The sequence below is a fragment of the Cyprinus carpio genome, chromosome A17, assembly GCF_018340385.1.
Source record: "Cyprinus carpio isolate SPL01 chromosome A17, ASM1834038v1, whole genome shotgun sequence".
In the NCBI taxonomy this organism is placed as follows: Eukaryota; Metazoa; Chordata; class Actinopteri; order Cypriniformes; family Cyprinidae; genus Cyprinus; species Cyprinus carpio.
Genome location: NC_056588.1, coordinates 11,530,613 through 11,558,559, shown reverse-complemented (window position 1 = coordinate 11,558,559; position 27,947 = coordinate 11,530,613). Strand labels below are relative to the sequence as shown.

Below are 27,947 nucleotides of genomic sequence, written 5' to 3'. Positions count from 1 at the left end.
GTATTTTTATCAATTATGAAGCTACATCTTACCGTAATTTGCAGTAAAATGCCCTCCAAAAGTAATTAAGGCGCTCATGGGGTTAAAATACTGTGAAAGGACGTAGACGTCGGGTTAGCCAATCAGGCTGTAGGGGCGTGGTTTATCTCGGAAGCATAGGGCGGAGCTCCACGGCAGCGGTGAGCGTTTAGCTGGCACGAGAGCTTGGTTTATGTGAGTAACTGAAACAAGTATGCAACTACGGTAATTGTTGCGATATGATAATGCAATGAGGAAGCTTGTGTAAAGAAATCGTTTCATACGTTTAATGACGTAAATGACTGTTTGAGCAAATAAAAAAAAGTCTTGATGCACTTCACGTCCTGACTGAACTATTGAAATTGTCATTAAAACAGACCACAAGCTCCTCATATTTCCTTGCTATATAATATTTATATATAATTGATATATTCCTTGATATGTAATCAAGTATTTTGTAGAATGCGTTGTGAAATGGTGATAAAGCAATTCATAAAACGTATTTATTTGGTTTTATTCATATTACAGAGGATGGCATCTTTGATATGTTAATCATTTGTAAATTTGACCATGCATGATTATTATCAATGAAACAGCTTTGGTAAAAATTCTCTGAAACGCAGTTTAAGCTTACGTTTGATCCAGTTTCTTATGCTGCTTAATTTTGGAAATCAAGTTGTCTGCAGAACAAAAACACTCCCAACGTAGTGACAAATGACCCAATGCAGGTTTGAAGACTAACCAGTTAGTGTGTGTTTCATCTTAACCTGCAGGTTCAGTTTTCATGACTCCAAAATGGGAGCTGGTATCGCTACCTCGATGGGAGATGACGGCATACTGGATTCTCTCCTTCTCCTCCCATCTCTATTCTTTCTACCAGTTGCACAGGTTTTCTAAAGGTGAGCTGCCGTCTGCCGAGAATAAAATGCAATTCTCCAACTTACAAAAAAAAAAGGAATCTTAGATCTCAGTAATGAATCAATTTCTTAATATTTAATTATTAAAGGAAAACCGATTCAAATCCCAAACCTAATATATACTTAAACCAGTGGTTCCCAAACCTGTCCTGGAGCCCCCCCTGCCCTGCACCTTTTGTATGTCTCCCTTATCTAACACACCTGATTCCACTCATCAGCTCGTTAGTAGAGACTGCACGAACTAAACTGGGTGTGTCTGATTAGGGAGACATGGAAAATGTGCAGGGCAGGGGGTCCTCCAGGACAGGTTTGAGAACCACTGACTTAAAGAATGAACCAAAGAAAAATGCAACAGAACAAGATGCATATTGCATAAATGTTTTACAGACACCACCCCACAAATTTGTCAGCTAGACATAAACCATTCGATCAAACTTGTTCGATCATTTATTTGGATGAAATTATCCAAAAGTAATATAAAATATGTGTTTTGCTGCATTGTTAGTGCACTCATGGGCTTTACTCTATGACGTGTCCGTTTGAAAAGGGCTGCTGTGGTGTGTGTGTGTGTTTGCTCATTCCTGTCGTGTTAACTGCTGACTCTAAGGGCTCTGAAAAGGTTGTGCTGTCATTTTGAGGGACGATGGGATCTCAGGTCAGCAAAAGGCAACACACAACACCCATTTTATCGCTTTCAACCAAAACATGCCAGTCAAAAAAGTGCAAAAATAAAGCTTCAAAATAGGGTCCTCATGCACAGAGAAAACACTGCATAAATAATAACAGTGGGTGAAACTGCTGATACATTTAAACCTAAGTTTTTTAGCAATCACACAAACAGCATTTTTTAAGAAGTTGCATTGTCTCCGAGAAATCATTTTGAATAAAGCTGAACTGAATACTTTAAGGGATACTCCACCACAAAATGAAAATTTTGTCATTAATCACTTACCCCCATGTCGTTCCAAACCCGTAAAAGCTTCGTTCGTCTTCAGAACACAATTTAGGATATTTTGGATGAAAACCAGTAGGCTTGAGACTGTCCCATAGACTGCCAAATAACCAAATATAATAATAAGAGTAACCCTTTAAGATCTTAGGCCAAACATTTACTTTATACATTTGTGAATAATAAATTGAAAAAAAAATCAGTCAGTCAGTCAGTGTTCTTAAGTTTTATTCACAGGTTGAACATGGCAAACTGGTTCATTTATATCTTTAATACTGCTTTTTGTGTCTAATTGCTTGGCTAGTTTTGACATTTTTTTTTTGATCTTGAAAACATTTTAATCACATTATCTCTGACGTGATTCAATATACAAAATATGACTCCAGGTCAGTGTCACATAAGATCTATATCACAGCAAACAAGCCCATGGGAAAACTTTGTGCAGTCTTTGTGTTCCAACACAATGCAACCACCAGATGGCACTGTGTTCTTCTATTTCTATGAACACTTTCATTTCCAGTAAAAGTGTGCGTGTTTATGATAGTGTGGATATATCCCTTCCTGCCAGTGCACCCTGCAGGAAAACCGTCTGTCGAGGTGATGAGAGGTCCGTTCTGAGAAAGTGGATGAAGAAAGAGAGGAGTGGAGAGAGAGGGGGGGGCGGGGTGGAGAAAACAATACCAAACTGACACTGCATTGCAGGGGAGAAAGAATAGAGTTAATGCATGTGTGCAGAGAATATGCAAGTGATCTTATCCTTCATCTAAAACTTCCAACTACGAGATCCAGTTTTCAGAATTGTTTCATCGATTTTGCAACACGTGCCATGAAGTTCTTGTGTTCTTCGCAGTGACTGGGATTTTTCACCTAAAAATGAAAATTCTGTCATTATTTCAAACCTGTATGACTTACTTTCTTCTGTGGAAAACCAAGGAGAAGTTTAGCAGAATGTCAGAGCTGCTTTCACCCTGACGTTAAAAGTGGATGGTGACACATTCACTTCTATTGTAATAACAACTTGGATGTTCTGCTAAACTTTCCCTTGAAAACCATGCAGGTTTGGAATAACATGAGGTGAGAAAACAGAATGACAGAATATTAATTTTTGGGTGAACCATCTCTTCACAACACAAATTATGGTGCGTTGAAACCGTCATGTCCTATAGTGTCGATATCATAAAAGTGGAGAATGACATGAATGCTGAATATCTTTGGTTCCTGAATATCTAGGGCCCACTAAGGGGTCTCAGCAAATGTTTAATGGGGTCTTAAGATGTCAAAATATTTTAAAATAATACAAAACATGCATCGAAATAAGCCAAAACAACTAAAATAAAGATGTATCTTATTTCACCCCTTCAACAACTGTATTAAAAAACATTGATAAAAAAGTCATATAAGTTAATACAATCATAAACTCCATAGACGTTTTTATATTGAATATTATAAATACATTTTCAGTTATGCCAAGCTTTTTATTATTTTATATATTATACTTTATATTAAATCATTTTATTTTAGCAATTGTGATTTTTTTTAAATCCTTATCCTTAATCCTTGTCTAGTAAATCATGAGTAATTAGACCTGGTTGTGAACAATGGGGGACCATGGAGTCAAACAGGTTGAGAACCACTGTCTTAAATGTTTATTATGTGTTGTATAGTTCTTGTGAATTAGATTTTGGTGAACACCAAAATGCATTTGCCAAATAAACTTCCTCAAGGTGTATACTCAATTGGCCAGTAAACACAATTCTGATTTTAGTTAGCCAAAATAGTCCTGTGTGTAGACTTTGTTTACCTCCTGAATAGTGTGTGGGAAATGTGATTCCACTGTGTGATTGACAGAGCATGAGGTCAGCCTGGACAGAGAGGTGCAGCTGGAGAGAGGATTCCTTATATGGGGATTCAAGAAGGTGAGAGTACACATGGTAATTTTATTAGTGACTTTAATCAGGGTGACACATTTGGCTGATGCACCCCACCAACCCCAATTTCCCGTTTCCCGCTCAATCATCAATTTCGTTTTATACAGAAATGCAAAACAAACTTTATGTGTGTATACATTTGTATACATGTGTGTTTTTTAGGACCCTACTGATTTTGAGTGGAGTTTTTGGAATGAGTGGGCGTGGCAATCTCTTTTGTGGTCTCTGATTGGCCACGCTGTGGTGTCCAGACTGGCAGCTTTTTTTCTGCCTCAGGTAAGTTTCATTCAGAGCAAATGAACTTGAGCGAAGTCATCAAATATTTGCATGTTTCTACATTTTCTCTTGTGCATTTATGTTACAGTTCAGACTGGCTGTCTTAACGGTGTATGGCATCCTCTCAGCTGGTTGGCTTCTGGGAGTGCGAGGCTTGACTCTTTTGATGCTGCATCTGAGTATCTCACTGGTGGTTGCTCAGCTACGTAGCCCCATCCTCTCGTGGTTTTGCTCCCTCCTGCTGCTCTCCACGCTCAATGTCACTGCCTTCCAGGATTTACAGGTGTGTGAGTGTGTGTGTGTCAGTAATAGCTGTAAACCATGTAAGTGAGGCACCAAATTTTCTCTTCCTCTAAAGATGCATGAAAGTGTCCAATTTAAAGAGTTTGTTCACCCAAAAATGAAAGTCTGTCCTCATTTACTCTCATTCATGTCATTTTTTTTTCTTTTCACTTTTCACTTTTCAAGTCGTTATGGCTTTTTTTTTCTTGGAAATATTTGAATGATGTGCAGGTTGCTTTTTCCATGAAATTATTGTGAGCGAAATCCATAACATAAAAGACAAAAAACCACATAAATGCATAATAAAACTGTCAAAAAATTACCATATGACTCATGCACCATATTCTAAGGGCTGCTATCAATATGTGGGAGCTTCCAGACCTCCCAGGAGAGGAGCGATGTCTGCAGTTTTCATAAGTTTAGTTTAGTAAGTGTATGTTATTTAAATATATCTCTATTTAGCTTTAATTAATTAATTGTACATATATATATTTAAAATTTCAATAACTCAAGCAATAAATCATAGAATTTATTTCATTTAGTTGCCAAGGTAACATTTCTAATTGTCAAGTTTTCTACGTTTTTGATGTAATATTTATATTTTATTTAATTTCAGTAACAAAATGTAATTATTTTATTCCTAATAATAAAAAACATTTTTTTAATAGTTTTAACATTTTTTTAGTTTTAGTTAGTTACAAATGGTTGATTTGGTTGTGAAAACCATTACGAATGGTTCATGCATAAATCAAACTGATTCATTCAACTTGCTTCCTGGAGGTATAGATTATTAGTGAATAGCTTCAGTTTTGGTCTGTTTCTCATGCAAATCTGTTCTATGGCTTCAGTAGGCTTGAAATATAGAACATTATTCACATGGAGCAGTTTTGTGCCCTTTTATGAACATTAAAAACTTAAATTCCCATTTATAGTAATTGCATGGAAAAGAGTGACCAGCACAATCTTAAAAATGTATCTTTTTGTGTTCCAGAAAGTAAGGCATACAGGTTTGGTGAATGATGACATAAATGATTGGGTATTTGGTTGAACTACTTGTATCCCGTTAAAGCTATCTGTATTGATGGGGTGAGGTGTGAAGGACAGAGTGAGGGATTTGTCTGGTTCAGGATCAAGTCCAGCAGAGTCTGCGCTGTCTCCAGGGCTCTCAGAGCACATCTGCAGAGCTCCGCAGAGAGAATGGAGATGAGACTGAAACAAGCCTGCATTAAATGTCATCATTCTCTTCACACAAACACAGATGCATACACTCTCAAACAGTCTCCCATGCAAACATTCAAAGTCAAACATTTACATGCACAACAGTGCTTGTGTATTTTCTTTTTTCTCACACAATAGATGTTATAACAGCACAACAAAAACAGCCAGCTGTCTCCCGGAAGGTCTTGTTTTTTTTTTTTTTTTTTTGGTTCTTTATCTGCTTAGTCACTTGACACAGTGAATGATTGATTGACAGCTGTCTTTAGATATCTGACTGAAGGGGAAAGCAACGAGATCAACAAGCTCGTGCAGATGGAGAGGAGGAAAGAGACAGAGGGAATATTGATCTGAGTGACAAATCAGTTCCCTTCTTGCCTTGAGTTTCTCCTTGATTAATTGTGACACAGGCCCAAAACTTCCCCTCTTAATTAAACCTTCATTATATTATTATGTATTACTCAAAGCAGTCATTAACATACCCATCTGAAAAACAAACAACTGTAATTTAATCTATTGTGATTTTTATTCGCTTTTAATGATCTCTTTTTTCAGTACATCTCTGTTTACCTCAGTTTCTCGTGAGCTGTGAAAAACCCTCAGGAAGCCAGCAATACCCATGCAGCCACCGCAGAGATCGCCATAATGACATACAAAGAAAAAACAGCATCAGCCAGCAACTAATTTCAGAACGCTGCCCTGTCATTTAGTGTAATTTAGAGGTAGTTATAGCTTTATTTTTGAGTGGCGATAATGAGTTTTTGAAAGTGGCTACTGCTGTGTCTCCTGGCTGGATGCGAGCTGTCATCTTCTGAGCATGCCCGGTGGATCAGGAGAGTTTAGTTTCACCACAGAGGATCAGTGGATGCTGGTCTGAGGTGGAGTATTCTGGAAAGATGGAGCTGTGGTTTACAATGGTTATTCATCATTTACACAGTAGCCTAGCGAACACTGCTCTGTCACTGTAATATTGTTAAGGAGCTGTCATTGCCCTCTTTATGACATACAAAGAACTAATTGGACACGTTTGGGCACTTAAGTTGCACTTGAAATCTCAGAGTAACATAGCATTGTATACAACCTTGTAATTCAGAAGTTGTAAGCTTCAAAAAGTATCATGCACCATAACAGTTTTATAAAACTGGCATAAAAGTGACCAGCTCGTTCATCACGCTCCACATTAATGAGGTTGATAAAGCAATATTTAAGTATTGTACTTAAGTACTTTTATAGTTTTTATAAATATTTGAAGTGTGAAGTGTCACCTTTCTGTCTCACTGATGGCACTAAGCATAGCTGGGAAAATAATGACCGTTTTGAAACACACAGAAGCCCACAGAAGCCATGAAAATTGTAATCCTGAGTAAACTAAATTTATTTTTATTTGGGGGCTTTGGCAGAATTAGTAGATGGTGAAAGGATGTTAATTGGGGAATGGGATCTGAATACATTGGAGCAAACTTTTTGTTTTTGTGGTCAGGCTGCACAGCTGTGCCTTCTGTCTGTGATTTTCTTTTTCTATGAATTTTGTAGATTGTGGTCCTGCTTCACCAGTTCTGACAAAATTGTGTCTTCCTCTGTTTTTTTATTTTATTTTTGAGGGGACACCAATGGCACTCCAGACTGACCTGATAATAATAATATATTACAAATTATTAAATAAAAAATAACAAAACAAAGTCTCCCTGCTGCTACCACAGAGGCACATGCATCAATTTCTGCCAGCTTAATTGCGATTTGGATTTACACAGTTTTGCAGCTTAATTTAAATGTTTTTTTTCACCCTGTTTCTTTTATGTGTCTCTAGCGTGGTTGGTACACCTCTGAGGACCAGTACTACCTCTTGCTCTTCAGTACTGCTGTTTGTACTTTGCGCTGCATTAGCTTTAGTCTGGAGTTGTGCTGGTGCCCCCGGAAGGCTGGAGGACCAAACCACTGCCCCCCTTTAGAGGTTCAAGGACTGAAGACACTCATTTTTCAGTTCTACAAGCTCACTGCTTACTGTTTCTATCACCCTCTGTTTTACAACGGACCCATTCTGACCTACAGAGACTTCAGTGAACAGGTAGAAGAAAATGAGATTCATTCAAAGGCTGGTGGGTCTGTGCTTTATCCAGATGTACTGGGAATATCTTTTTTTATGTCTCTGCAGATAGACAGGCCGGTGTGTAAAGTCTCTGTGGTGTATGTGTTGAGCGGAATACTGCGCGTGTGTGTCTGGTGGTGTTTAGCCGAATTCATGATTCACTTCATGTACATGCACGCCATCCAGAGCAACGAAACCTACTTGGAGATGCTGCCACCCTGGGCACTGGGTAAGTTTGTGGCTCCATATGAATTCATGAACTTGATAGTATATACTGAATTTTATGAAGGATGTCTCAACATTCATTCATAAGCTTGGGGTTGGTAAGATTTTTTGGGATGTTTTGAAAGAAGTCTTTTAGGTTTCATTTATTTGATGAAAAATGCAGTTTAAACTGTAACATTGTGAATTATTATAATAATATAAAATAACTGTTTTCTATTTTAAAATTTTAAAATGTCATTTATTTATGTGATGGCAAAGCTTTTTCAGCAGCTGTCTTCAGTGTCACATAAATGAAACATTTATTATTATTTTCAGTGTTTAAAAAAATTTGTGCTGCTTAATATTTTTGTGGAAACTGTGATACACTTTTTTCAGGATTCATTGATGAGCAGAAAGAACAGCATTTATTGGAAATATAAATCATTTGAAATGTCTTTTATTGTCTCTTTTAATCAATTTCTTTAAAAAAATCACACAGACCTCAAACATTTAAACAGTAGTATATCCCCAAGTATCAGCTTTCATGGTAACTGTAGTGCTTACACTTGAAAATAGCAACTCTTTTCAAATCCGATGGCCCCTTGGCTCTCACTGTCATAGCAAAGTGTCCAGCATTTCATGTAGTACATGATCTGAGTATTGCTAGCCTGCTATATCAGTAGAGTTTTTCAACATCTTACTTTTTTGACAAATTGCTGTTTGCATACTGTGAAGCAGAGAAGTGTGGATATTTGAACTCATTGAGTATTCTTTATCCAATTTATGTCTTTCAGAAGGATACAGTCTGTCATGGTATAACTGCTGTTATTTTGGGTGTGAAAGTGTTTATTCCATTATTATCTTGCACAGATGTTCACAACGAAAACACACACGCACACTGTGTTAACATCTTACCTTCTGCACTTGCTGTCTATTGATCTTTAGAAGTTGCTGATTTGTGCTGCCTGAACTCTGATTCGAAAACACAGTCTTTGCAAGAGAGAGCGGTGTAGAGAGGGTCTATACAGCAGGAACATCGAGCCATTATCGCCACTTTGTACTTGTTTTGTACAGAAAGGGCTTGCAGAAATGCTGTCCTATTTTTTACAAGCCTTTAGCTCTGTAGCAGTGGGATATGGGAAAGACAGACGCTGTTCTCAGTTTCCACTGATACACAGAAAGAGAGAAGCGAAGAGGGAGAGATGACAAGAGAGGATTAGGATGATAGAACTAAATTATGAAAGAGTTCAGAATAAAACTGAAATCTGATATAAATCATCAAATCTGCAGTTCTTCTCACCCAGAATGGGATGAAGGGATGAAATGAGTTTCACTTACACTGCATGGCCAAAACTGTGGCACCCGATGTGGCCGAACAGGCCTGTCATTCCAGATGTTTAAAGGGCAAATGTCTGTGTGAGATCAAGCATATGGTTGCTTTACTTTTTAATGTTATCTACCACTCTCTCTTTTTCACCTGCAGGTGGTTTGGCTCTTGCATTGGTCCAGTTTTTTTATGTCAAGTATCTGGTCTTGTTTGGAGTGGTGTCTCTGCTTGTCAGATTGGATGGGATTGAGCCGCCCAAGTTACCACGCTGTGTCAGCATCATGTACAGCTTCACTGGGATGTGGAGGTAAATATACACACACTTGTGTGATCTGTCAAACCTTAAACGTTCTTACTTTTGACTTTATAGAGCTGGATTGGAATGATTTTGAAGTGATTTTGTCATCACCTGCAGTACTTCTGTGTAACAGCAGAGGGCAGATCTGTACTGCATTCACTATAATTGATTCAGCCATGAAACGATTGGCACAATGCTATAAGACTCACTTACACCCATCTACAAGCACATTACAGGAGCATAACAAGATCCATGCTTTCTGTTTAGTGTCACAAACATCTTGCCTCAAACGTATGGAATTGAGCGTCCGGCTTCTCTGATGGAGTTTAGCGCTCTGATGTCTCATGAGACAATGTAGAAGAGGCTAATACATGCAGGTTACCTGCAAGATGATTGGATTTTACTTTACAAGCTTGAAAGCTTGATGAAGATACACAGCATTTCTACTTCAATAGTCTGGAATGGTCTCCTAGGCAACCAACACCAGTCTGGAAACAGCAGAGTTTTTAGATTTCCTGATGTTTTTTCATCACATTCTTTAAACTTGGTAGAATATTCACATTTGTACTGATGTATTTGCTTACTTTCATAAATCCATAGTGCAGTGTGCAAAGGACTCAAATCAAATAATAAAAACAATAATTAGTGAAATACCACTAAAAATTTAGGGTCTGTAAGGTTTTTTTTTTTTAATGCTGTACCAAGACTGCATTTATTTGATCAGAAATACAGTGAAAAGATTACCATTGTGTAATTACAATTTTAAATCATTTTCATTTTGAATATGTATTTAAATGTGATTTATTCCTGTGACCGCAAAGCTGAGTTTTCAGCAGCCATTACCCCAGTGTCACATGATCCTTCAGAAATAATCCTAATATGCTGATTTTCTGCATTTCTTGTTATTATCAATGTTGAAAACAGTTATTTTTCTAAATGTTTTTCTAAATGTTTCATTATACTTTTTCAGTCTTCTTTGATGAATAGAAAATTCAATGAAATAGAAATCTTTTGTAAAACTAATAGTGTCTTTACCGTTACTTATGATCAGTTTAATACATCCTTGTGGAATAAAAGTGTTAATTTTCCAAACTATTTTAAAGCATTATTAAAAATAAATAAAAATGTTCATATATATATATATATATATATATATATATATATATATATATATATATATAGATATATATATATATATTGTATTATATATATATATATATATATATATATATATATATAAAATTTTGTATTATACTATAATATTAACCATCACTGCCCCCCCAAAAAAAGATATTAAACATTATTACACAAAAATTCTGAAAGATTATTTTAGATTCCATGTTTGTTTAAAATGGTTTTACTAACTGTAATAACTTAATGATCTACCTCACTATACCAATGATTGTCAGTTAATTTTCATTCAGCGTCGCTTAGATAGAGTGACACTATCTTCTGTTTCCTGTGTAATCGTGCATGTTTTGTGTATATCAGCAGATCTGCGCTGCAGACAGCTGCTGAAGCTCTGAGAGCCGGGAAGGTTAAACACCAGTGTGTGTGTGTCTGAGTGGTGTTGAAGGTGATGGAGTTTAGAGTGTGATAAATGAGAGCTGTAAGGAAACAGACGTATGCCGGAGACTTTAGCAGGACCTGCTGTAAGACCCCGTCTGGCTTCAATCCCACACAGAGAGACAGAGCTCAGCTCCTCTTGACCTGATGGAGCGCAAGCACACACACTTTTTCTAACAGCTAAGCATAGCCTGAACACACTCGCACACACTGATATACTTCTAAACCCCACTCACATGCTAATCTCTGTGTTTAATGGCTCAGAACCGCAGGATGCAACATACCACTTGGAGACACTATCCAATACTGCAGGACAGCAAAGTATTTGATTACAGTGCAAGTGTCTTACAGGGAGTGGACAAGATTGAGAACAACAGAGAAAGAGAGGTTGAGATGTTGCACTTGGCTGTAGTTAAATCTAGAGATTGCTTTGTCTGCACACACGTGCATGAACGTGTGAGTATTGCTGTGTGTGCAATGCATGTGTGTGATTTAGTACTGTCACTATCATGGTCTGAGTTTACGACGGTAGAAAGGTTTATGGGTTGCAATAAAACACTGTTCGTTTAGTCTAGCATCAACACACACACTCTATGCCATTTTGCTGACTCCTGCCTATAGCTATCTGATCACTCTCAAAGGATCTATTGTTTTCATGGGTCAATGGCACAAGGCTATTATTTAAAATTTGCCATTAAATCAAAATTTGTTGTCTTAATGCATGTTTTTGGTTTTATTCTGAACAATTAAACAGAGCATTTAAAAAAAGTCCAAAATGTCATAACTTGCTCTTTTTGTGATATCCTAACTTGGTGCATATATGACCATGGTGCAGTTAAGTCAATTGCAATCCAGTCAACTGATGGATAAAATCAAGTTATGCCATACCTTTTTCTTTTTTTTTTTTTTTTTTTTTGATAGCCATTTAATTTCTAAAGTGAAATTCATTTGGATAATTTTTTTGTGGGCAGGTATAAAGTCAAATATGTCAGTATTATACATCTGTCCTGATACCATGATGAAGAAAAAAGCATCGTTAAAAGAAATCCTTCAGTTGTTCAGCAGAATTATGAGAAATGTGTAGGAATAAAAAAAACAGGAATGAGATCACAGAGAGAACGTTGCAGACTATGTGTCAAGGACAATAAGTCTCTTAAAATTTCTAATAATTTGACCTTCAGTATTTATGACAAGCCTATGTTGTGAAATGTCATGTGGTGTGACACGCTAAAAACATAACATTTACAAAATAATACAATATCCACACCAAAAAAAAAAAGGAACAACTAAAAATATAAAAATATAATCAAAAACACTAGTGGACAAAATCAATATATGCACACTCTCATGTATTTGAAATTTAGGGATATATGTGGTTACTTGAATTAAATATTTTTTCCAAAACCATACCAAACCAACATGAATACAAAAACTACATTTCTAAAAACCTAATCTCTAGATCTCTACAAAAACCGCATTTCAAAAGACTTTTTCCTTTTCCTTCTTTTTTTCTTTATTGTGGATCTTTATTGTTATTGATCCTTATAGCAAGCTAATAAATTATGTTTTCTGTCCTTTGTCCCTAAACAGCTCTCACCAATTTTTTTGATTTTCATTAGAACATTATTTACTATGTTTATTGACACATTTTCCTCATGGGGACCGTTAGCTGGTCTTTTACTGCCCTTTTTACTACCCTTGTGAGGACATTAGGTCTCCACAATGTAGGCAAAATCCGACTCCCTCTCTCACGCACACATACACACAGTGAGAATGAGGCCAGGTTTTATGCTGATCTCTGTTCTCTTCATCAGCTCACCTATAGTTTAATGGAATCATGAGGAAAACACTGTCTGAGCTGTGAGAAGTGTTTAGGAACTGTTTCTTTTAGGCCTGCTTTGTCAGATGATTTCTGAAGTTGAGAAGCCCTATCTGATGGAAACAGCAGGGTATTGAGTGAATCTGTTCCTATGTGTATCTCACCTTCAGCTTCATGAATCACCATCATTCATGAGACCATGCATCTAGTGGAGTCAGATTGGCAATTCGGAGGGAATGGAGGGAATCAATGTTGAATTGAATAGAATGGCAGCATTTTACTGTGGTGCTTCAGGTTTAAAATATACAAACATATTGTATTGTAGAGTTTCCTAAGCTGGAAAATTTGATATTTTGTTTAATGAACCTAGAAAAAAGATCAAAATTGTGAAATATATCCAGGTTATATTTATTTGTGTTGACTCTTAGCAGAACTTTTAGTACTTGTAGCATTTTTTTTACTTTAATAATGATTTAATGATAATAATAAATGGCATAATTTGGTTAAATAATTCTGGTTTGTTGTTCATATAGATCTTGAGCCTTAATGATTGTAATGATGAAAGTTTACAGTAATTGTATGAATTATCCCTTAAAGTATGTAAAACAAATGCATTGGCCAAGCATTTGTGTAGTGTATTTCTGGACTTAAACAGTAGAGACAAGCACAACTGCATGTCTCCACATAATGTTTTATTAATATAGAGTGAAATTACTTCTGCTTTATCTGTTCTCCTAGCCTTCCCGGATGACTTTATTTCCCCAGAGCTGAAACAGATTTCATCAATAGTCGCTAATGAATGCTGGGAATTGGTGGAATGAATCAAACGATCCTGGACAATCTGATTTAGGAGTCATTATGTAGTTGTAGGCACTGAAGATTTTGATAGTTTCTGTTGGCTCATGAAAACTTCATGTCAGGGCTTTCTGTCATGTTAGCAGCCATCTGCTTGCACGTGTCTGTTTCTCCTCATACAGGCGTGTTTTTAGAAGCAAGCGGTTCCAGCTCTTTTCTGCTGTCTCTGGGGTCTGGGTGTATTTGGACAGACTGAACTACATATGAAAGCTTTATGGCCAGAAAACCGTCTGTTGGTGTCAAATTCAGATTGTGTGTTTGCTCTAATTGGATGAAACGATGGCGATATCCATATTACTGTCCATTTACTCATCCATTTAAACCTTAATCCATTTTTCACTGTGACTTGTAAAATGAAAATTTTGACCTGTTTTTCCATTCACCCATCCTTAACAGCTGATCGATAGCAAATAGCATTTTGTCAGTTTGAAGGAAGAGGGATGAAAAGTGGATAGATGGATGACTAGAAGTAAAGTGAGGATAACAATTAGAGAAACTGTGGCTATAGTGATGACCTGAGGACATCTGTTTGCACCTGCTCAGAGGAACAGGAAGAAGAAAGAGTCCTGCAGAGAAACGAATTGAGAGTTACAAAGGGCCAAATCAATATTTTTGCTGTCATGATGGTTTGATACTAGCTACATGTCAAAGGGCACTTTATATTGTTTGTTAGAAACACAGTATTAAATATAATTGAGATCCAGACCTGATATTCTTGTTTTTTCTAGATCAAGATTTTAAAAAAAATAAATAAATAAATAAATTATGAATTTCAGCCCAGTTGACTGATTAATTGATTGATTGAACATGATTTATTTTATTTTTATTTGTATTTTTAATATTGTATACTTATTATTTATATTATATACTTTTTTAATATATTCATATTTATATATAGTTTGTTTTCCCAATGTAATTTCAAATATCATAATATATATATATATATTATATATTTCCCATCTAGTGACATTATTATTATTATTATTTTTATATATATATATATATATATATAAATATATATATATAATTTTTTCTCTAGTGACCAGAATATCATATAGACTTGTGGATGCACTCTGGCCAGTAGAAATCCCCTAGCAGCCATACAAAAGCAACCCCCTGACAACCACCTGACCTGTGACACACTAGCATTGTGGTTGCAAGTTTTGCATGGGCAAGTTGGTTCTCTTCTCTCCCTCACATTTCCTTCTAAAAATGAGCAAATACAGTTTCTATTGACTGCATGAATATTGTTTCTGCCAACCAGATCGTTGAGTTTGTTTGTGTGTGTCCCAAACCTGCCACAAAGTCCAGTGTTAGACTGCAGCTCAACTAGACAAATGGCAAAACTGTTTTGAGATCAGCCGCTTTGAGAAAATGTCTCCTAGTTCTGTCTCACTAAATGCCAGCGTTTGCCCCCAGAGATTCATTAAAATGGTTTTCTCAAGCATCTCATTTATGCAGATTCTCTTCTCTTTTTGTCTGTTCTGATTAAACACATGTTTGTGTTGTGTCATGTTCTGAAATGTGTGTGTTACCTCAAACCATCTGTGTTTAACCCCTGAGCTCACTCATTACTGTCTTTTGCTTTTCAGACACTTTGACGTGGGGCTTTACAAATGGCTCATCAGGTATGATTCCTCTGTTTCTTCTAATTTTATGTGGGTGTGCGAGAGAGGGAGATGTTTTGCACTGCTATGGACACGATTATCTCTTGTCGCAGATTGAAAAGCGCATGAATAATAATCATAATCAAAAAACATGATCACTACAACAATTACACACGTTTCTGATCACCATTCTGGCACAATAAACTGGTAGACTTGCATCTATTTTCTTTTTTTTTCCTGCTCCCTCTTTAGCAAGAGACCACTTGCTTTTTCTGTACCTCAGAATAATATTAGTAATAAAAAAATAGCTGTTTATCAGTAAAATGTTTGTAATGTCTCTTGAATAGGAATATATTGCATTAATTACAGAATGTATATTATCAATAGCTGTTTATCAGTAAAATGTTTGTAATGTCTCTTGAATAGGAATATATTGCATTAATTACAGAATGTATATTATTACAGAATTTATTATGCAATATATTACATATAAACAAAACATGTTTGCATGAGCAGTCACTTTCCTGGCAGGAAGTCAGACAAAATATTTTCCAGAGCAGATGGACATATTTTTTCAAGCCACCATTTTTGCTTTAATGATATTTTTCTTTTTGTATAAATACTCTCAGGGACTGGAATCGGTTGATTCAGTTGGGAAACCCTTCAAAAATAATAATAATAATAAAAAAAAACTCTTGAGGTCCTGGCGTAACCAGGTCTGCTCAGCTGTTGCATTTCCTGACACAGTTATTCATATTCTAATGTCCTCCAGCTGTATGCAGAGATCATTGTGGAGGTTTTGGAGAGAGAGCTCGGGATGTGTTTTCGTGTTGGGTTTGGTATTGTCCGTCTTTGGCAGGGCTGCGATCTCCACAGACAAAAGATGTTTGATCAGGGTTGTATTAGCATGTATTTAGCACGATGAGCATCTTACTCTATCCCATGCTGGAAACTCGCCAGTTTGTGTGAATATGTACATTGGAAATGAATGTTACGTGTGATGCTGCTTGGGTCAATAACACAGACCAAAAAGCCCATAAATTATTTAATATTTTATTTTTAGAACACCAAGGCAAATGACAAGACACTATGTGTCTTATGCAGATTTCTATGATGTTTACAAAGAAAGACAGTCCAAGAGAATGAGTTCATATAATCAGCCTGAGACCAATTCTGGCCCATCACAACACACAGAAAATATTCATGCACAATGTGCATCAAACATCCATAATAGGGATGCATGTTATATCTGTACTAAATTGTTTTTGTTTTTATAGGACATTATGAAATGTTACATTTTTTTCTCAAGTTCTGTGATTTCTGTCTTAATTTTTCTCGATTTAGTTTTAATGATTTAATAAAATTTTGATAATAAAAAAGCATGCCTTACTCTTGGTAGATTTAGATATTTTTCTTCACTCATGTTCTGCTAATATAACTTTAGCTAATTTCCTTTATTTTTACTTTTATATTAAAGGGGTCATATGATGCTTTTTTAAAGATCATTATTTTGTGTATTTGGTGTAACAGAATATATTGGCATGCTTTAATGTTCAAAAAACACATTATTTTTCAAATATTGTACATTATTGTAAGTCCTCTATGCCCCGCCTTTCTCAAACGTGTCGTTTTCTACAAAGTCCCTCCTTCTGACAAGAGCAGTCTGCTCTGATTAGCCAGCTGACCCAGTGCATTGTGATTGGCCGATCACCGCAAGCACTCATCGGAAATGTAATGCGCCTTTCCATAATCGCGAGCTTCAACTTTCAAAATAAATGTAAAGACAGTTAATAATGTCCTTAGTTTAACCATCAGTTCAAGCCCAAAGGGGAACAGAGTCGTGTCACAGACACAGTGATGAAGCTCCTATGTGTTTGCAGTACACAAGCCACGGACGGTTAAGACAGCTCCAGACTCCACTGTCTCTCTCTCTCTCTCACTCACACACACACACATACACACACACACACGACGTGCAAAACTCCACATTTGAACAGTCTATAGCAAATACTTAAACTATTAACAAAACATACTTACAGTAGCTGATTCAGAAGCACCATATTGTCGTAGCAAAGTCAGAATTACCTCCTCTCATAGGTTCACGAAACGGCCATAAAATGCGTATTTTCGCTTTCAAAAGGGAACACACATCGTCTCCACAACATTGCACCGGCAGCAACAGTGATAATAAAAGTTAAGCCTTCTTTCTTTGTGTGAACATTTGGGCGGTGTTATGCAAATCTTCCCACACTGTAGGTGTGCTAGATCCCCCACATGTCTACGTCACAGTGTGGGAACATAACCATAACGTGTTAGAACGAGACGTTTTATTAGGGCGTGGTTGACTCTTAACTTTTATAAAGAATATCTCTTTGGATTTGAGACATTAGTCTTTGCAACTTTACAGATCTTTTTCATGCACCAAGAGCTTCTAACACTCCAAAGAGAAAGGAAAAATTGAAATCGCATTATATGACCCCTTGGTCATATGTGTCCCATTGGTCCCTGAATCCCACCAATCAGAAAGCTGAAAGTGTAAGCACTTCCATACTTTTCAAGCGGGAACACTGCATTTGAATTTGAGTATGCTGAGTAACTCCTTCACTGCGAACAGAAAACCAAAAACATTTCCATTTGCAGTGTGGCAGATAGAGTTGATCTGCATAATTGGAGTGTGAATGTGGGTTGTGTGTACATGTTTTTCTATCCCTGTGAGGACTTAAACCTGAATAGTGTTGGGCGATAGAATATACGGTTTATACATTATAAAAATTATTACGCCTATGGAGAGTCATCACAGGGATAGTAAACCAAGTGTGTGTCTGTGTGAAAGAGAGAGAGAGAGAGAGATAGAAAGTGAGTGTTGTAAAGTGCATTTGGAGAGATCTTAATGTGCTTTTAAATGTGCAGAAATTGTGAAGAGCTGAGTTTTGGAGTGTGGAGGAGATGTGGGAGAGAATCGTTTGTGTGACTCACCGCTGATCTTAAAGCATCCACAGACACACGCCGCGCACCCCTCCTGTCGTGCTATTGTCTGCTTAAACGCCTCGCTTTCAGCCTGTTGAGTGTCATCTCCTGTCTATTGAAATGTGCTCACAACAATCAAATCACAGACACAGTTCATATGAGCTTATATAAGGGCGAGAGAGGGCTCAGATTATACTGCGGTGGCCACGGAAACAGAATGAGAACTTATTGTTTCTGTTCATAATGAAAATGTGCTCATAAACACTTTTCTCAGCAGGGCGACGTCTACACTTGGGCTTTAAAAAGCACATTAACAAAAGAAACAAACCGAATGCAAGATCCAGTAGGACTGCAGGGTAAATCTGTACTAAAAAAGTACTATGGTGACAAAAATGTTACTTTGTTACTACAGATTTCACTACCTTACCTGGATGATAATGTGTTCAGTTCAGGAATCATGACATGAATTAAAAGTTAATGTGATTCATTAAAAGGGTTTTAAGTGCATTTAGCTGAGTTTGACATTATAATTGTTTCATTCTGAAATTTATTTGTAAATCAAGTCCAAATGGTTTGTTTAACAAAAGAAAGATTACTTGCACTCTTTTTGTGACTGAACATAATTATCATTAAAGTCTAATAAATATGAAATTAAAGGGATACTCAACCCCAAAATGAAAATTTTGTCATTAATCACTTACCCCCATGTCGTTCCAAACCCATAAAAGCTTTGTTCGTCTTCGGAACACAATTTAAGATATTTTGGGTGTAAAACCCATGGGGGTAAGTGATTAATGACAAAATTTTCATTTTGGGGTGGAGTATCCATTTAAGGCCTGGTTTCACAGACAGGGCTTAGACTAGGCCAGGATTAGGCCAAAGTTCAATTAGGACATATAAGTCATTTTTATAAATGTGCCTTACAAAAAACATAACTGGTGTCCCTCTTGAGACAAAACAAAGGCATTGATATATCTTAAGATCAATCAGTGCAAGTTTCAGTTGAAACAGCGCAGACTTACACTAGGCTTAAGCCTTGTCTGTGAAACCGGGGGTATGTATTTTTGTAGAAAAATTAATGTAAAGATTATGAGACCACAATGGCAAAAACATTTTTTTATTAAATATATAAGTAAAGTTTGGGGGAACATGTTATATTATTTATTGCAAATTTGCATTTCCCGTGTGTATTGATAGTGCTTGTGAAACAGAATGTGTGTGAGCGCTGTTGCAGAAATACAACTCTTTCATATGTCTATAAACAATATGTATTTTGCATAAATAATGTTATTTGTGTGTGTGTGTGTGTATATATATATATATATATATATATATATATACATACACACACACATATGAATAATCATACACATAATATTAATTGTAAGTTTCAATTCATCGGTCACTCATTGCTGTTTAGGTGTTGTCCAAAGTATTTATTTAGTCAAAATGCCGAGGTGCCAAAGGCAGCTATCGCACCAAATTCTTATTTTGGTATCAACCCAAGCCTACTGAACGAGTCTAATCAGTTGCATGATGTCAAAACTTTTTTTTTATATTATGTTGATATATGACTAACAGATGATGTAAGATTTTAACTGTCAGATAAGTTGTCTATTCACAGGTTTTTGAGCTTTTAGAGTGATGGGTTATATACATGTATTGAGATATAAGTGCAAACTCAGAGACACATTTGCCCTTCACACTCTAGTTTTTAGTTTTGTCAACAAATCTAAAGGGGCGTCACACTACACTTTCTGTTCCATTGACTTCTACTGATGCACAGGTTTCACATTTCGCTGTGTTCCAAAGTTCGAGTTTAGTGAACTTTAACCTGCGAATTCATATCACATGAAGATGTGTGACCAATAGAAAATTGATGCATCACAGTGTGACCTCATAGCTGAATTAACAGAACATACATTTAAAACTAAGATCTTAAATCTTTAAAACATCATACATGTGCACTGGCACCATTGATCAATGTAATGCATCCTTGCCAAGTAAAACTATAAATTTTTTTCAGACCACAAACTTTTGCATGCTATGTTAAAAAAAATGCAAAAAAAAAAATATATATTTGACAAAGAAATTTTTTAAGTACAGTAAGCTTGTCTTGTTTTATGGATGTTTAGATCATTTAACTGGTGTTAAGAAATTTTTTTCCAGAGCATAATTTTGCTTCTTACTGATTAGATGACATCCCACCCTAATGAGCCCTATCAATAAACCAACAGTAACACCAGTCAGCGTATAAATGAATCCACAAAAACCCATCAATCCTATTAGGCATCCTATAGGGGAGAAACAGACACATGAATGTTGAAGAATAAAAAATAGTTTTTTTATTTATTTTTTTAAGTGAGATAAAATAAAGCACAGTTAATCTTCTTTTCTTGATCTCTACACACGCTGTCAGCTGGAGCTGTGGTCAGGGGCTAATCTTATCCTCTTCACTATCTCCCTCACACACACAGATGAGTCAAGTCCTCCACTATCCCAACAGCCTCATTAGAACAGATTGGTGCTCTCTCAGCCCTGAAATGGAAACTCTACCATACTGCCATAGAGAGAGATCTGGTTTAGTTCAGAATTCTCTCTCTCTGCTGTCTGTTATCTCTGTGAAGCGAACGGTGGCCGATTTACAGACAGTATGTTGTCTGAAGACTTTTTTTTTTCCTCTTTTTTCTAACATTTATCTAACAGACAGTCATGGTCCACATGAAAGAAATGGCTTAATAAACAGTGTCTTTAATGCAACTGTAAAAATGCAAAAAGTTTGTTTGCAGGATGTAAAATATTATCTCAATATTAAAACAATTTAATTGTTAATTGTCACATTAGGCTTAAAAGAAAACAGCAACTCTTGTTTTCCACATATAATTGTTCATTAGTTTGTGTTTGTATGTTTTTAGGTACATATATGTGCCATTGGGTGGCTCTCGTCACGGTGTGTTCCGGAAGCTCGTCTCCACGGCGCTTGCGTTTGGGTTTGTGTGTTTCTGGCATGGTTGCCATGACTACCTGCAGTACTGGGCCTTGCTGAACTGGATCGGGGTGTTGGTGGAGAACGTTCTCGCTCTCTTCTTCTCCTCTCGTCCTCTTCATCACATTATTGTGAGTTTACACAAACCCTCTCCTCTTAAGTTATCAGCAGTAAATAAAGTTCAGTGTAAGGTCACTAATAAATCCCACATAACACGTCATAAATAATAACATGCTCTTTTGATCTCATCTTAGGTGCGCTGTCTGTCACCTCGGATGCAGAGGCGTGGCCTAGCACTTATCTCCGCCCTCTCCACTGCTTTTCTGATTCTGTCCAATCTGCTTTTTCTGGGCGGGATCCATGTGGGCAGAATTTTCTGGAAGAGGCTGTTTGTCCAAGGTGGGTCATTTAAATGTATGGACTTTCTTACATACCCTTGCGAAAAAGAAGTACACTGTAGCATACTTTAAAAAAAATAGTATTTATTATGGAAATATTATACTTTAAAAAAATATTCTTTGGTTTGAATGTAATGTAATGTTTTCAGACACTTAATTTCTGAATGATTTACTGAAAACTTGCTCACCATCAGGCAATCCAAAAGAGTTTGTTTGTTTAATGGAATTGATCTGTAAAAATTTTGCATTGCATCCTCTTCAGTGAAACTCTTAAACTCTTTAACACTTTTCAAAAGTGTTTAAAGAAACAGTGATGAAAGTGACACTTAATTGCACATAATAATTTTTTATTTCATTAATCTTATATTATCTGCAAGTACTTAAAAAAAATATTTTTGCATTACAAGTGCACATTCAGTACAATTAAGCACTTTTTTTGTGATGTTGTTTGTAGGATTGAATTGGTTTGTTGTGAATTATTAATATACTTTTTCAATATACATTGGGGTATAAAATTCTGAAAAAAATTAGTGATTGAAAATCAAACTTAATAAACGATTGTAGAATTTTGACAAAACTAAAACTGTTTTCTAAAACTAGAAATGTTATAACGTAAAATTAAGATAAATTATAATATAAAATAATAAATATTCAATATTCTGCACTATTTCTTGGTCACTAATCAAAAAAGTCTTCACAAACTGCTTTAGGATCTTGCTGGTATTTAATGTCAAATGAAGCACCAGTGGGCATCTGGGCATTTATCTGTGAAGAGTTATAGAGAGAGAGAGTGGTGTGAAGGTCTTTTGGAAAAATAAAGGCAGGTGAATGTCTGTCTGGAAGTTTCTAGAAGCTTCTGTTCATCCATTTGCCACCGGGTACCATAAACACCACAGAGTCTTAACAACGGTCGCCATGGTATCATTCATTCTTGGCATCTCTAAAGGTGGCCATGCTGATCACACCCACCCCCTACAGCAGCTGTCAGTCAGACGCTGACGGAAAGGTTTTGTGCCGCTCAGGACCTGCGGGGTACAGTAAAGCTCAGAGAGAGACCTGCTGGGCACAGAGACTCACAGAATACTGAAGTTATTCATTCATTCATTAAATTTTATTGTCTGTTTATTATAGGAACCATATCCTACTACTATAGTTACATTTAATTTGCTCCCTTAAGTAAGTTTTGTTATTTAAATTTGCAGTTATTGTCTAGTTTACATGTCTGGTTAACATAACGATTTAAAGTACATGACAGTTTAAGTGTTTACATTTCAGTAAATGTTAATAAAAAAAGTATGAAAAGTATGAATTTAATAACATTTTTAACAGCTATATCAGCCTGTAGCCCAAGACTGTTTGCCCACTGAATCTAAGCAGGGTTGAGCCTGGTCAGTGCCTGGATGGGAGACCTCCTGGGAGAACTAGGTTGCTGCTGGAAGGGGTGTTAGTGAGGCCAGCAGGGGGTGCTCACCCTGTGGTCTGTGTCGGTGTTAATGCCCCAGTATAGTGATGGGGACACTATACTGTTAACAAGCACCGTCCTTAGGATGAGACGTTAAACCAAGGTCCTGACTCTATCTGGTCATTAAAAATCCCATGGCACTTCTCGTAAAGAGTAGGGGTGTAACCAATTTGTCCTGACCAAATTCCCTCCACTGGCCCTTGTCAATCACGGCCTCCTAATGATCCCGATTCACTTGATTAGCTCTATGACTCTCTCTCTCCTCTCCACCTGTATCTGGTGTGTAGTGAGCCCATTGGTGCCATTGGCCTGTGTGTCTGCCGTCGCATCGTCCAAGTGAATGCTGCACACTGGTGGTGGTTGAGGAGAGTTGTATAAAGATATATTTATCTTTATACAACAGTTCTTTCTGGTCCTCGAATCTGATTGGATGTGAACCTTTTCCAGGTGTGCGATATTCTAGTGAAAACAGAGCTCCGACCAGTTCACTATTTGTATCACGCCGCTTGCAGTAATTCTCACAGCGAGTGTCATGGCGGACACCCAAATTCACTATAATTTTTTAATTAATAAATATTTTTTATGTGATGGAATGTAGCTTTAAGAGTTTTTTAGGCAAGAATGTACTTGTTTAGACTTCAAATATGTGGTTTGTTATTAAAGATAAAATATATTTTAAAATTTGCTTCATCGTCAGCAGCTGTTCAGCGCTTATGAACCCACCAAGATCCCAATCCGTGGCGGAAGGAAGTAGTTCTGCACAAAAGAGTGTTTTTAAAAACACTCCGTTGTTGTCTCTTTTTATTATTTACACACTTGTGTCATTGGACTGTTTTTATTATATATATATATATATATATATATATTATTATATATATATTATATATATATATATATATATATATATATTATTATTATTATTATTATTATTATTTTATTTTATTTTTTTTATTTTTTGGGGGGGGGGGGCTTATTGGCCAGTTATATTAATCAAACTTTTCATTTTTTTTACATGACAATTTGAAGTTTGAAATGGTTCAGGTCTTACATTTCAGTTCCGTAGCATGTCACCAAATTAAACAATAATATAGAAAAAAGGATATGAATTTTACCTGTTTAGAATTTTAAGCATTGTTCTTCTTTAGAGAAAATAGTATCAAATTTTATAATAAAAGTTTTTGGCCATAACTTTAAAATAATTTTCGCCTCATTGGTACAGGCCAGAATCTTAAAATTATGTGTGGCTACATTAATATGTCTATGTCCTATGTGTCTTTTCACGCACAGAAGCTCTGTGTTTATTTTTATTTTTAAGCAAGTGTTTTGGAAGAGTGTGATTTGATATAACAATAAGCTGTTCTTCGTCTTGCCTCTGTAAGTGTGTGTGTTGACGTGTATCTGGTCCTTATTTAACGCAGGTGGGTTTGGTGTGACGCAAGCTGAGTCATGTTGAGAGGATTTGTGTGTCGCTGGATGAGGACAAAGTTCAGAAAACATTCACACAGATCTGTAGTCTTGTAGTCAAAATAAGACATAATACACACACTCTGCCTCTGAGCTTCTTTTCCGTCTGACTTTTTTGTAGCCTTTCTGTTACATTGCAGTGTTTTGTGTCTGTTGTTGGCATGACAAAATGCATTAAGTGGCTGAAGCTGTGACTCCAGCACCTGAAGGACAATGAGGTGTAACCAAATGTAATCAACACCCTCCCTTCTTTCATTTACTCTCATTTTCTTCCTGCTCCATATTTCTTTTCTTGTTCCTGATGCAACAAGGCAGGTCCTTTTAATGAACCCACCAGAGACAAACACATGCACACCTGTCTGGTGGGGCTATTAGTGCACGTGTTGAGGGGGAACTATGATTATGAGCATTTCCTCATGTATATATAACATTGACTGATAATAATGTGAAAATAATTTATAATAAAAATATAATACCTCAACAATAAATTTAAAATAATTGATAAAAAAGTAAAATATCATTTATTCATCTAGCAGAATGTTTATGCATCTGTTTTTATCAAAAGCCACAAATGAGAGTAACACAAATGGAAGCAATTAATCCAAAATGTAATCCAAGTATTTCTACCATAACACAAATCCATAAGCACTTGAAAGGAGCAGATATATAATGCATTAAGTGAAGTGCTCCAGGAAAAGGTATTCTTCAGGCATTTTGAGGATTATAATAGATCCTGCTGTTTAGGTGAAGGTTGGGAGGTTATTTTACCAGCAGGGGAACACAATTGTTAATTTACTGACTGCAGGGGGCAAAAGAGAATGTAAATGAGATAATGAGTGAATCCACACCTGTAGTCTAATGAGATTTCATGCTAAATTCTGTTAATCTGTGGGAGGATATAAATCATAGCTCACATGGGGGAAATTATCACTGGATACTGCAGGAATTTCTAGTAAGCACAGCTAGTGATTCTGTACAGAAAAGCTGCAGGCTTCAGTGTGTTTTGTGTGTTAAGGTGTTGAAATTGTGGCTCCAGACTGCGATTAAAATGATCACGAATGTGGCCAAAAACAGTCACTAATGCTTTGTGTCCATCCATATGCGATTTCATCTGAAATCAGAGTGTGCGCCACTCATAGCAACATTTACATACAACCAAATAATCTGTTAATTATCGAACTGAAAAGCCTTCATGTGAACATTTCAAATAATCCAGTTGAACCTCTCGAATCCGATTCTTCAAAAATGCTTTGTGCACATGCACAGTGCCGTAATGCATATGTTTACATATATTTTATGTCTGTATGTGTACGAATTTGTCAGTGGATTACAAAAAATGTAATCTTTCTATTTTATATTTGTCATTAAGGTTTAGGATTCAATTCAGAATCTGAAATCACGTTGGATTCATTTGGATTGGCAAAAATTAGTCAAGTAAAAACATCAAGATAATATCATATCAACAGAAGTTTTCTGTCACTTTTTTATGAGTCAAAGTGGCACTGAATTTCCACTTAAATAAGCCCTTGGAATAATATACACACAAAAAGTGAATCGTTAAGAGACATTACTGCTTTCACAGATTTTCTTTGTAGCTTTGTATTGTACCATTCAAAATCTCCCTTCTCTATTTCTTCAACAGGCTGGTCGTCTTTGGCCGTTCCAGTGGTTGCTTTTCTCTATTGCTTTGCTCAAGTTGGTATTGAGTGGGACATGAGATGACGGCTCAGAGTAGAATCATGGGAAGGCAACATTTCTCACTGAAAACACAGTGGTATTTAAAGTTTTACCAAAGTTTGGACCAATCACAATGTGGATAACCAGCATTCCTATCAGCTCCTACAATATCATGTGTTTGTGTAGTAGTTATGCTGTATTTGGAGCATGTGTGTGTGTGTGTGTGTGGAAATGAAATGATGTGAGTTTGATGGTGAATCCTGTCGTTGCTTTACTTTTGAGTTGTCTGAACACTGATGGTGACACGTCTCTGATCAGCAGCCAGGATACAGCCTGACCATTGCTCTCTCTCGGTCCCTCGTCCCTCCATCTTTGTAGATTTTCTTCCTTATTCATTTTGTCCCTCTGATCTTTCTTGTCCTGATCTCTTCATCTCATCTATTTTTTTTATCCATCGTTCTCTCTTTTTCGAGTGAATCTACTTCTATCTTCTTACTAACAGCTCAAGCTGCTCCATGTGGTTGATCAGATCAGTGATCTTCTAGCCTGGAGTTTCTCCTTTATTAGAGAGAGGTAAGACGTGTGTGTGTTTAAGTGGTAGGGAGATTACACTTTAAAGAGCTTTATCTCTGCTGCATACCTTTATCAGCATCAGATTAATCATTCATAATCCCTTCACAAAAAACTCTCTCTATTTCAATTTTTAGTGTACAAATTGCATTAACATACAAATAAAAGCTGGCATATTGCCCTTTCAATATGGAAGCAATGAGAAATGTTGTAATGCAAAATAATAGTGCAAATTAAAAATAGATCTAAATTAGGTATTTATGTAATTAAAGTATTATTAATATATATTTATAAAAGAAATGAAAGGTGCACTCAGTATTTTTTTTTTTAATTATAAATCAATTTTGCTATGATTGCAGGCTCTCTCTGTCTCTTTTCTGTGATATGATGTTATTTTAGAAGATGGTATGGCAGAGGTCATGCGTGACCTGCCCTTTCTCTGAGTCATACTGAAATTACTTTCTGCCATCACATGTTACACAGGTCCTTGATGTGCATGTGTGTGTTTTTTTCAACACAGGTCACTCTGCTATTAATTGTTATGTAACATTACACTCTCTTCAAAGTGTAGATAATAGCAGAGTTCAAAATGTAACAAGTTCCATCTCTTTTTGTTTAAAGTCAGCATGAATTGCCATTTACACCTTGTAATGTGGTGTATTTTTAGTGAAATTGAATATTTAATGAGATAACATATGTAGGGATTTAATTTTGTTCATTGCGAGTTGGATTGGATGATGTAAAGTGGACATTACTTACCATAATGGAGCTAGAAATGAAAGCAATTTGCTAAAGCAATGTGTAAATAGCTATTGGTCCTTATCAAATAGTCTGTTTTAAATAGTATGGACAATTTTATGTTTTGAATTGCATTAAAATGGGCCAGATTTGATTTCATGCTGACTTTAAAGATAATGTGCTTCCATAAGTATCTTTAATGTGCTCAAACAAAGAGAAATGCATAAATTGACAGCAAGATAGACAAGTGAAAATACGTATAGAAAATATTTTATTCTCATAAATAATATTTTACAGTAATTTTACAAATTTTGTCTTTGTGCATTACAGTAGTAGTA

The 27,947-nt window shown here is 36.2% G+C and overlaps 1 protein-coding gene across 2 annotated transcripts; it reads left to right on the top strand.

Moving 5' to 3' along the window:
- Window positions 1-105: 105 nt before the first annotated feature.
- Window positions 106-27,204, top strand: LOC109053995 (protein-cysteine N-palmitoyltransferase HHAT-like). 2 transcript variants are annotated; one of them, XM_042774094.1, is made up of 12 exons: window positions 106-213; window positions 792-917; window positions 3,733-3,800; window positions 3,975-4,088; window positions 4,177-4,371; window positions 7,393-7,650; window positions 7,738-7,900; window positions 9,359-9,509; window positions 15,333-15,368; window positions 21,230-21,431; window positions 21,555-21,699; window positions 26,267-27,204. In XM_042774094.1, the coding sequence occupies exons 2-12, from the start codon at window positions 803-805 to the stop codon at window positions 26,344-26,346; spliced, it is 1,527 nt and encodes a 508-aa protein (XP_042630028.1). In that variant the 5' UTR covers window positions 106-213; window positions 792-802; the 3' UTR covers window positions 26,347-27,204. The 2 variants fall into 2 exon arrangements, with proteins under 2 accessions (XP_042630028.1, XP_042630029.1); XM_042774095.1 differs by lacking the exon at window positions 26,267-27,204 and adding an exon at window positions 24,579-26,031.
- Window positions 27,205-27,947: the final 743 nt, after the last annotated feature.